General features: G+C 40.0%; 1 protein-coding gene across 1 annotated transcript; it reads right to left on the reverse strand.

Moving 5' to 3' along the window:
• Window positions 1-10,672: 10,672 nt before the first annotated feature.
• On the reverse strand, window positions 10,673-11,599 carry LOC137265010 (uncharacterized). The gene has a single exon (XM_067800341.1). It carries the CDS (start codon window positions 11,597-11,599, stop codon window positions 10,673-10,675), a length of 927 nt encoding a protein of 308 aa, XP_067656442.1.
• Window positions 11,600-11,869: the final 270 nt, after the last annotated feature.

Consider the following 11,869-nt stretch of genomic DNA (forward strand, 5'->3'; position numbering starts at 1 on the left):
AACAGTATATTTTTTAAAAAAGTCTCTTCCCTATGGAAACATCACTTCAAATATATAATAATGTCCGTCTGGTTCAGGATAAATCCAGGGGAGTTTAGCTAATGAACTGTCTCTTGTCCAGCTACCGTCCTCAACTGTTCCTGATTTGTAACTTTTGTGTTTTTCATCTGTCTGCTGCCCCCAAGCTCTGCTTCAGAGATTGGGGTTTAGCAGAAGAACATATTCAAATCTAGAAAATATCGAAGATTGTGTAGCCTCATGGTTAAAGTAATCACTAATTAGACTGAAGACAAAGTGTTTGATTCCCAACATGGGTACAATGTGTGAAGCCCAACCACAATATCTTTAGAATTTTGCTAAAAGTGGCATAAAGGCATGCACATGCACCCCATATATAAAAAAAGTACTTTTGTGACTACTAGATATGAAATTTGAATATTTTCAAAACACGTGTGGTCCTGAAATGAAGACACTAAACATATGATGTAGTTGTAGTCGCATAGATGGACACACAGAGAACTAACAGTGCAGGAACAACACTGTCACTTCCTTTCTCTCAAAATCACACTTCACAGATGTTCATCACCAAGTGGAAATTACTTAGCAAAACATAATGATATGTATTATCATTAGAAAAGGAAAAGGGTTTGATATGAAAATACAGTTCAGTGTTTGCATGGGATCAATGAGATCAGAAACAGACAGTGCTGCAGATGTCCTGTTTTTTTATGTCCACAATGGCTGCAGGGTCATGTGACATGCAGATTTGTTGATTGTGTGTGTGTGTGTGTGTGTGTGTGACCAGAGCCTTGTGGCTTGAAACTGCATACTTACTAATGATGGACTATCTGGGATGGGATCTCTGACACACCCACTATTAGTGGACTGATATTATGTGTGATCTGTGACACATCCACTATTGGTGGACTGATATTCTGTGTCATCTGTGATATACCCAGTATTGGTGGACTGATATTCCGTGTGATCTCTGATACACCCACTATTGATGAACTGATATTCTGTGTGATCTGTGACACACCCATTATTGGTGGCCTGATATTATGTGTGATCTGTGACACATCCAGTATTGGTGGATTGATATTCTGTGTCATCTGTGATATACCCAGTATTGGTGGACTGACATTCCATGTGATCTGTGATACACCCACTATGGATAGACTGATATTCTGTGTTATCTGTGACATACTCTGTATTGGTGGACTGTTATTCTGTGTGATCTGCACCCCACTATTGATGAACTGATATCCTGTGGGATCGGTGACACACCCACTATTGATGGACTGATACATGATCTGTAACACACCCACCAACAGTGGACTGACATTCTTTGTAATCAAATTTAAACAGATTTACTCCATAATAATAGAGGAACACAATCTGTTTATTACCAAAGTTGTCAAATTGAGGAAAATAAACCCAAATCTAATTTCAAATATAGGCTGGCTACCAACCATTGCCACATGTAGAACACAACATCATAGAAGAAACGTGACATCATAGCATTGTTCATGACATCACATCACCATGCTCTTGCCCTGAGGCATAATATGAAAAATACTAACCTTAATATTTGTGTCGTCGAAGGTAATAAATAGCTACAATGTTTACAGCTGTGTTATTCAGCTTCAGACATCAGTACATTTCAGCGGTACAGCCTTCAGCCCCATTACCTTATTCTACCTGGAATCGATACTGAACAGGAAAAGAAACAGTTTAATACTGGAAATGACATTTAAGTAGCAATGGAGTACTTGAACCTATTTTTCAAAAATACATTAGAAGTCAAGCTTGAGGAAACCATGAATCTCAATCATATGGCCTGTATTGCCCAATAAAGTATTGTTTGAGATTGAGGTGAGAAATGTTTTTGTTTGTGGAAAGGGAAGAGTTTGCAAAAACACAGCATTCAAATACAGATGAGTGTGTATCATGCATGTATTCAGGCATAAACTGCCAGCTTGAATGGCGAATTATTCACTTGTTTTCTGAACACAGAAGATATGGATAGGTTAATGAGTGAGTGAGTGAGTGAGTGAGTGAGTTTGGTTTTACGCCGCTTTTAGCAATATTCCAGTGATATCACGGCGGGGGACACCAGAAAATGGGCCTCACACATTTTACCCATGTGGGGAATCGAACCTGGATCCTCGGCATGACGAGCGAACGCTTTAGCCACTAGGCTACCCCACCGCCCCGGATAGGTTAATGAGAGGTGTTGGTGAACAATATGACAGTCCTGACGACATGATGTTTCACAGGGTCGGCCACAATATGGTTGGTCATCATCATTGCTGTTGGTGGTGGTGTGTCACTGTCTAAGATGTTCCATCATTCGTACACTACAAATGAAGTCATTAACAATGACTCGATTATGTTGACTAGCATCTAGACGTTCAATGGCTTGTTGTCATTTCTTTCTTGTATGAAATATGTTCAAATACTCCATGATACTTAAATGCCATTTCCAATATTATGTTTCTTTAACCTTTCTGTATATTTCACTACAGGAAACATACACACAAGTTCTATAGAGTTCTCTAAATTGATAAATCAATATTGCTCAAAATAAATTGATTGTTTATCACATTTCATCTCAGAAGAGACTTATATTTTTTGCCTGACTGCCTTCAGAAACATGTTCATTGGATATATGGCAAACAGAATGAAAAGATAGTGAATATGTTTAATTAAATCTTTTTAAGTAACATAAGAATTCATGATGTCTTATGAAAATGCTTCTTTGTCAAGACTGAAGAAAATGGTTTTCCACCTACTTGGAAATTGAAAAGTGTACCCTATTTAAGATATGAAAAGTTAATTTCTCTTTTGTCCAAATACAAAATAATGTGTTCATCTCAAAAGTAGGTTGTGGGTGAACATCAGCATTGGCTGAAATGTTTCAACAAAATTACAAAAGTGTTTGGCATTTACAAACTTCCGGGCAGGATTAACTGTGACAAGAAATAATGTCTGCAGGACTCAGTTCTTGGAACAGGAGATAAATGAGTTCTGGGTATTTTTTAGTGCAAAATAGAAAGCTTTAGAAACTGTCTTCAGAGTTCTCAAAAACATTTCTTTGAGTTCTTGATATTTCAATTCATCCAAATCTCTTGATTTAAACCAGACATGCTCTTTTGAGCAGAAATATTTTCTGTTCTGCTCTGTCGTGTCTAATAAGCTCATTACTAATGCATAACTATTCTCAAGATATTTTTCTAATTTGTTAAAGTAGAAATGATTAGAAGAAAAGATGTTTTAACTGAACCAAACAAAAGAGCTACTTGTGGTTTTATGTCCTGAGACAGTGAGCAAAGACTATGTCTGAATATTAAAATCAACAAGTTCATGGTAGTGTGTACTAGAATAATGTTTCATTTATTGAAAATAGCATTAAGGAATTTCATAATCAAGGTCGTCATAGGGACAAACAATGTCATGATGCCTGGGAGGGTACATAATTAAGAAATACAGTTCGTTCTACCACCATGTATAGTGTAATAAAGCACACTTTCGCCCTGAACTATTATAGTTAAAGCACGAACTGTATTTCTTTTCCAAGATGCCGTATTTAATAATTTCTAAGCCTAATTTCGATTGATCTATGGCAGAAAACAAATGATGGTGTCTGTGACCTAAATTAAGAATCCTCGCACAGGGCTAACTGACGCGCTGTTCTTTTGACGTGCCAGCCCGCTAAGTTAAGACAAACGTTACTAGAAAAACAAATGATGAACAGTTTGGTGACGGTTTATGTTCAGGTTAAATAACTTCTCTAGATCATTTTAATTACATATGTGATTCTCTTAAACCATACAAGGCAATATGACCGTCTCATTTCTACTACCAACGAAAGTTTAGATCAGTACATTCAGCTGAAGCTGACTAGTGATGCAACGTTCCACAATTGCATTGTGGGAATGTAAACATTGCAAACATTACAGTGTCTCTGTAAAATTTTTAGTTGAACTATGAGGCATTTTATCCTTCGGAAAACATACACATAATGTTTCCACCAGTGATGTTAGCTGTTTGATGCAACTGCAAACCAAGAAACAGCATGCGACGAAGCAGTTTACTGTGGGAGGCTGTACGAGGCAATGGCAACTGACATCCATCGTGACATTGGTTGCATTAATTGTGATGTAATGCAAAAAAGTTCAGTTACGAGGGCTCGATATCTGAGGTTGTATGGTGTCATGGTATCTGAAGGTACACAGGGCCATGATATCTGAAGGTACACAGGGCCGTGAAATCTGAAGGTACACAAGGCCATGATATCTGAAGGTACACAGGACTGTGAAATCTGAAGGTACACAAGGCCATGATATCTGAAGTACACAAGGCCATGATATCTGAAGGTACACAGGGCCATGATATCTGAGGATATACAAGACCATGATATCTGAAGGTACATGGTGTCATGATATCTTAGGGTACCTAAGTTCATGATATCTGACATCTGAGGGATATCTGTCTGAATATGTGTAATTTTTACAGTAACAAATAAACCAATTTAAGCAGAAAAGTAGCTCCAATGAGCTGGGATATTCAGTGACTAACAGCATCTGCACTGTGGGCTATAGGTCCTTGGAATATTATCATTTAGAAGTCACCATACAACCATCTAGCTTTGCTCCAAGGATACATGAAAGCTAATCCCATGGATGTATAGTAATAAAGAGGGGACAGTAAGCATGCCAGTCTGTTAGAGGGATATCTATGTTTTTTTAGAAATTATCATTTAAACTATTAATTATTACCTTAGAGATTTGTACAACTCTATCAGCCGTCCTGAGCATAAGGAACCTAGACTGGCTTCATTTAGGGGTTTAGCATTGCAGGGAGAGCTTGGCTGCAGGGAATATAATGTGATTCAATGACTATGAGTTTAACAGATGCCTTAAACAGTTTGTTTTAAATAAAACATAAAACTCTAGTACCATCGATTTCACATTATTTAACAATTTTAACGAAAGTGTTATTAATTTATTGTGGACAAACAGTACCGTTGGTTGAACAGTGAAGCTCATTTTCAAACTGATTATTTATATTATTCCTTCCATGCTCGATTAATCTTGGAAATGCTGAAAAAGAACCCTCTCTCATTCGTCACTGCCACTATCAATTTTGCAAACTCCAAGCATTGTCCAACTGTTTCAATGATCTATCAAGCATGTTACATCTTGTGCCGGGATGCAGATCACATCAGAAACTGACGTGAAATCACTATCCATTTTGTTCCTTTTCATAACCAATTCTGTCCATCATTTGATGAAATTGACCAAACAGGGCCTCATTGTTTATTATCCACAGTGATCACAAGTGGGTATTATCTAGGAAAATTGCAGCATCGGTGAGATTTTGGGCAGTGAAAAGTGATCCATTGTCTAATCATGGCTGTTGACAAAACGCATAAAGACATTCACGGTTTCGACTAATCAATCAATGATAGTGAATGGAAAGTATTGATCGAAGGCTTTAATGTGATCCGTTTGCCGGCAGAAATACGAGGGGACTGTTAAAAGTGTTATGAAACTGCACAAATCCCCTCTCGCAGTCTTCACCATTGATAATTAAACTTTTGTCTCTGTTGATTTAGTCTCTGATATGAGATTTCATCCCTTGTGGCTCAGTAGAGATAGTTACAACTCTAGATCAATATGGAGTCAGTTTGAATCCAGCTATTTTGGAGTAGTCATTTTCCTTGGCTGTTAAGTTATTGCCAAGAGCTTTACTGCTAATATTGGATATTTGATATTACATGCGAGGGACATCGAGAAGTAGTTTGTGCTTAGTGCCTTCACGATTCACATGAGGACATGTGGAACTCATAGTCAGTGTGAGGAAGTCACTCTTAAAGATTATTGGGTCATCAATTGACGAGGTGAAAATGAGTGAAATCTTTCTAAAGTCTGACCTATATATTTTATCGTGCCTGAGCATGGTTTCTGTGTAATCTGTATGGACTGACTGCACATGAGGTAACTTGGACACAAATGTGTTGATTTCTTTTTCACACATACATTAATTGTTACACATGCTCCTATATGCATTGAATATTGAAGAAATGCATTCATGCACATAAAATTGGCATTATGACCAGGAGAAAATTACTTTGGTTCCAAAAAACATTGGTAAATTAGATTATATCCAGTTAATTAGCAATATAGCCAGGATATCATATAGGCAGAAAACCAGTTTTAAATAAAAACATAGCATTATATCCAGGGTGACATTATATCCAGGGTGGCATTATAACCAGGGTGGCATTATAACCAGGGTGGCATTAGAGCTAGGATGGCATTATATTCAGGGTGTATTGTACGCATACATTTAATGGTATACATAGAGATCAGTTTTAGGAATTTTGCAATCAGCATCAATTTTAGGTCTGTCAGAAATGGTGACTGAAATGCAGCATCAAACTCTCCATCAATCACTCATTCAACTGAAAGCTGCCCACCAGCACCAGCTTACCCAAAGGCCTTCCACCCTTAATCAATGCTCCCATCCACCTGTGCACCTACACATTAATCCACTTGCACATTGATCCACCAGCAAAACTGTCCAGCTGAACCCCCATCTCCCTGTCCATCCATGCACCTGAACCTCCATCTATCCAAACCATGAAGGTCCAGGGTAGAAGAGGTCAGCAACCCATGCTTGCCATATAAGGCGACTATGCTTGTCGTAAGAGGTGACTAACAGGATGGGGTGTTCACACTCCCTCGTTTGGTTGACTCATGTCATCGGTTCCCATCTGTACAGATCAATGTTCCTGCTGTTGATTACTGGATTTTCTGGTCCAGACTCGATTATATAATAGACATATACCACCATATAGCTGGAATATTGTTGAGCATGGTGTTAAACTAAACTCACTCAATCACTTCATCCATCCACACATCCATCAACTCATCCATCTACCTGAACCTCTGTCCATCCACCAGTCCATCCCACATACCCAGCCAGCACCCCTACCCCGCACATATCCAAACCCCCACCCCACTGTGTTGAATGTATGTCAACTTTGCCACAACTATTGACAAATAAAACTACCAGTTGTTTCCCTGGCCAAGACTCGCTATTCCTCAGGGCATGAAACAAAATTGTCCCATCAGTTTAATTGATTTTCGATCTCCTAACTTCTAAATACCTATCAAAGACGTAAATGTGATTCCCTCACAGTGACAGACAGCCATATGGTTCTTGGCAGTTTTTCTGTTATAACATACCCTCAGGGTCAAACATGGAATTTGTACTTCCTCATAAACCATGTGTGTAATGTAATGTAACTTGCACACTTAAGACACAAGAACTCATTTCATTAAATGGCTGGTCTTTGAAAATCTACAAAAATTACCTTCAGGCAAAGAAATAAATGGCTGTTTAAATTTTGAAGGCTTCTCTGAAGGAAAAACATTATTCTACAGAGTGTCAAGAATTCTGAGAGCACTTAGGTATTTTTTTAGGTTTTTATTTCCATCACTTTATTTTAAATTAAACCTTCAAATTACAAAGTATAGATTTAAGCAATCCTGGGGAAAATGTTTGAGGGTACATTTGGCTTTGAAATCTAAAATGAAATCTGAATGAAAACACCTGCTTTTAGATTGCAGAGTTTTTGCCAGAAGCATATTGTCATGGCAACAAGTAGAACTTCAGAAAAGGAACTTTGAACTCTTGGATAGAATTATCACAAATTGCATGTCCTGTTTTCATTCTTTTTTTCTGGAGGCCCATTAAATCATGTTGGCATATGTTTAATTCAGGCTGGACGAACATATTGACTTATTTCTGTTGCCATGGTTATAGAAAAAAAACCCCAAAATCTACAAAAACCAGAAACATGCATTTGTGGCTTTTGATATCCTTTGTGACAGAATATTTTTTAAGAATATAAGCTGCAAATCAAGCATTTGATTTTTTCATTTTCCTCTATGCGGTTGACAAAGAGCATCCCTAAAACAAGAACTGTCAAGTCCAATTACTGTTCGGCTTACAGGATTGTATGGTTTTCTTTGTTTAAAAGAATAGAAATTCTTCATCAACTCCAAGATAATAACCATTTATTGAAGTGCCACAGTAGAGCACTGAAACTTCTGAAATGACATCGGAGGCATTTTTGTAGAAAATCACAAACCAGAAAGAAACCGTTTTGTTCAAGAACCTCCAAAAATAACATCCTGCCATTTCTACGAACAAAATGCATGAAGAAAATAGTTTTCCTATTTACAAAAAGAATGAACTAAATAAAGTTCTTAAATTCCAGTAGCTGATCTCAAGTTCTCTGAAGTTGACAAAGGATTTAATTGAACCATTTCAGTATTGGTTATCCCATACAATTGAGCTGAAAATGCTGATCCATCCTCTGTAATCAGAGGGTGTTATTCCCTCTCCAAAGCCATAATTATCACCACTGGTCACCTTATGGTCAAAGCTTGTCCTTTCACCAGATCATGGGGGACAAATCGCTGGCATTGTTGTGACCAAAAGCCACTCGTTATCGGGCTGTGGTCATCTGTATGACTGCTCATGCGTGGTAATGTTAAGCTGACCTGTTTGTTATAGACATGTTTGTTGCTTGTGTTCACCTGCCAGTCATAGTGCACATAACAAGAGTGTAATCAACATGAAATTAACACATTGTTTACATGAATAATAGACATGAAACTGATTGTTTGAACAAGTATAGCATGCTTGGTTCACAATTACACTGATTCAGGTTCCCTGAAAATGGATGTGGGTCTTTTGTGATTATCCTTTTTCATTATCACACATAACATGAGAGGCTGTTTGCATTTCATTGCTTAACTGAATGACATTTTATCATTATAAGGGATGCCCACTGTCCATCCTCCTGTCATCCATCAGCCAAATCCGTCATTATATCCCGAATGCAAGGAGATTGGAACTGTATTGAAATGGAACTTTGCTGGAATTTTTAATTGGGTGATATTCACATTGATATAGAATGTCCTATTGATGAAAGCTGGATGAATAAACCTATTTGAAATGATAATGGTGAATGCAGCAATAACTCTTTCTGGACTAAAGTACAAATCTAATTAGAAATGGTCATATGATTATTAAAAGTTTAAGGGATGATGTGGTCAAGTGGTTAATGTTTCTGATGTTCTGCCTAAGGCCTGGCTATAATTCTCTAACAAATGGCTGGTAAAATGGCTGAAACCTAGTGTCCCTTTGATATTACAATGTGTGATATTTCAGCTATAATCCCCAACACCTCAATGTCAGTGGCTGATCTAGCTGTGATATTTCAGCTCCAACTACTTCAGTTCCAATATCCAGCACATCAGCTCCAACCCCAGCACTTCAGCTCTGACCCCGACACATCAGCTCCAACCCCCAACCCTTCAGCTCTGACCCCAACACTTCAGCTCCAACCCCAGCACTTCAGCTCCAACACCAACATTTCAGCTCTGACCCCAGCACTTCAGCTCCAACCCCAGCACTTCAGCTCCAACACCAACACTTCAGCTCCAACACCAACACTTCAGCTCCAACACCAACATTTCAGCTCCAACACCAACACTTCCACTCCAACACCAACACTTCCGCTCCAGCCCCCAACCCTTCAGCTCTGACCCCCAAAACTTCAGCTCCAACACCAACACTTCAGCTCCAACACCAACACTTCTGCTCCAACACCAACACTTCAGCTCCAACCCCCAACATTTCAGCTCCAACACCAACACTTCAGCTCCAACCCCAACACTTCAGCTCCAACCCTCAACATTTCAGCTCCAACACCAATTTATTCCCAACCCCTATTTCAGCTCTTGCAGCCCTCATATCATCAGTCAATTCATTGAGCATCATCACCTATCCTCATGCCAATTAATCTCCAACCTCGCCACCCCCACCCCTCCACCACTACCTTACAGAGAGGACTGATGCTATACACCTTCTTTGTAATTTAAAAAATGTGCACTTGAACAACAGGCAATAAGTCTGTTTTGGAAAGCCAGCAGTGTCAATGGTTAACGACACTGTGATATTTCTCTCTAGCAACCGACATGTACATACGTATATAGCAAGCTTACATTACGTAACCAAATGGTACAATCTGATGGCCATTTCATTATGTAGTCTACAGTTATGTGATCGTAAGGTTATGAGAGTGTAAGCCAGCCGACATGAGCAAGCTCACATAAACATTCTTGGCCATTTATTGCTCGTCATTAAGGAGAAGTACACATAAGCCCATGGAGCAACACACCTACTTGCAAATAATTCATCTGTTTGCGAAGCATCACATAGTTCTTAGTGCAATTTTCCACAAATAAACCATCTTTTATCCACACAAGATCCTACAGATGTGTCCTGGTTCCACAGTCTAATACATGTCATCATCTACAAAGAAGATACTTACATCATTAGATGTTCTACTTATGTGATGACGCTTACATCTACGTAGATGATTAAAGTGAGTGAGAATGGTTTATGTTGTTATTAGCAATGTTCCAGCACTATTGCAGCAGAAGACACAAGAACTGGGCCTCGCACATGTGGGGAATCCAACCCAGTTCTTCAGCAAGAAGAGTATCCCCTGGGTTACCCCAATGCCTGTTAAAGTAACAAGGGTTTCAGGTTTAGATATGAATATCTAAAGAGTTAAGAGTTAAAGCTAAGGGGTTGGGCATTGGAGTTGCTGAAGTGTTGGGGTTGGAGCTGAAGTGCTGGAGGCTGGAGCTGAAGTGTTGGGGCTTGGAGCTGAAGTGTGGGAGTTGGGGTTGGAGCTGATGTGTTGGGGTTTGGAGCTGAAGTGTGGGAATTGGGGTTGGAGCTGAAGTGTTTGGGGTTGGAGCTGATGTGCTAGAGTTGGAGCTGAAGTGTTGGGGGTTGGAGCTGAAGTGTGGGGGTTGGGGTTGGAGCTGAAGTGTTGGGGGTTGGAGCTGTAGTGCTGGAGGCTGGAGCTGAAGTGTTGGGGCTTGGAGCTGAAGTGTGGGGGTTGGGGTTGGAGCTGAAGTGTTGGGGTTGGAGCTGAAGTGTTGGGGTTGGGGTTGGAGCTGAAGTGTTGGGGGTTGGAGCTGTAGTGCTGGAGGCTGGAGCTGAAGTGTTGGGGCTTGGAGCTGAAGTGTGGGGGTTGGGGTTGGAGCTGAAGTGTTTGGGGTTGGAGCTGAAGTGTTGGGAGTTGGAGCTGAAGTGTTGGGGGTTGGAGCTGTAGTGTTGGTGTTTTGAGCTGAAGTGCTGGAGGTTGGGGTTGGAGCTGATGTGTTGGGGTTGGAGCTGAAGTGTTGGGGTTGGAGCTGAAGTGTTGGGAGTTGGAGCTGAAGTGTTGGGGTTTGGAGCTGAAGTGTGGGGGTTGGGGTTGGAGCTGATGGGTTGGGGTTTGGAGCTGAAGTATGGGGGTTGGGGTTGGAGCTGATGTGTTGGGGTTGGAGCTGAAGTGTTGGGGGTTGGAGCTGTAGTGTTGGTTGGAGCTGTAGTGCTGGAGGTTGGAGCTGAAGTGCTGGAGGTTGGAGCTGAAGTGCTGGGGTTGGAGCTGAAGTTCTGGGGTTGGAACTTGGTTGACACATGTCATCGGTTTCCAGTTCTGCAGATCAATGCTCATGTGGTTGATCAGTAGATTGTCTGGTCCAGAGTTGATTATTTACCAACTGCTGCCATATAGGTGGAATATTGCTGAATGTGGCGTAAAACTAAACTCACTCACACACTCACAGGATTCAAACCCACACATGACAGGAGAGTTCATCAAAGACTTGGTTGCCTTGAATCCTCATTGATTACCTGAAGATGCTTGAGAGATGAGGGCACTTTCAAAGCATCATGACAGAACTAGTCAGATTGATTATCGATACCCAATGAGCCTAAGTTTTCT

This window comes from Haliotis asinina, chromosome 15 (assembly GCF_037392515.1).
Source record: "Haliotis asinina isolate JCU_RB_2024 chromosome 15, JCU_Hal_asi_v2, whole genome shotgun sequence".
NCBI lineage: Eukaryota > Metazoa > Mollusca > Gastropoda > Lepetellida > Haliotidae > Haliotis > Haliotis asinina.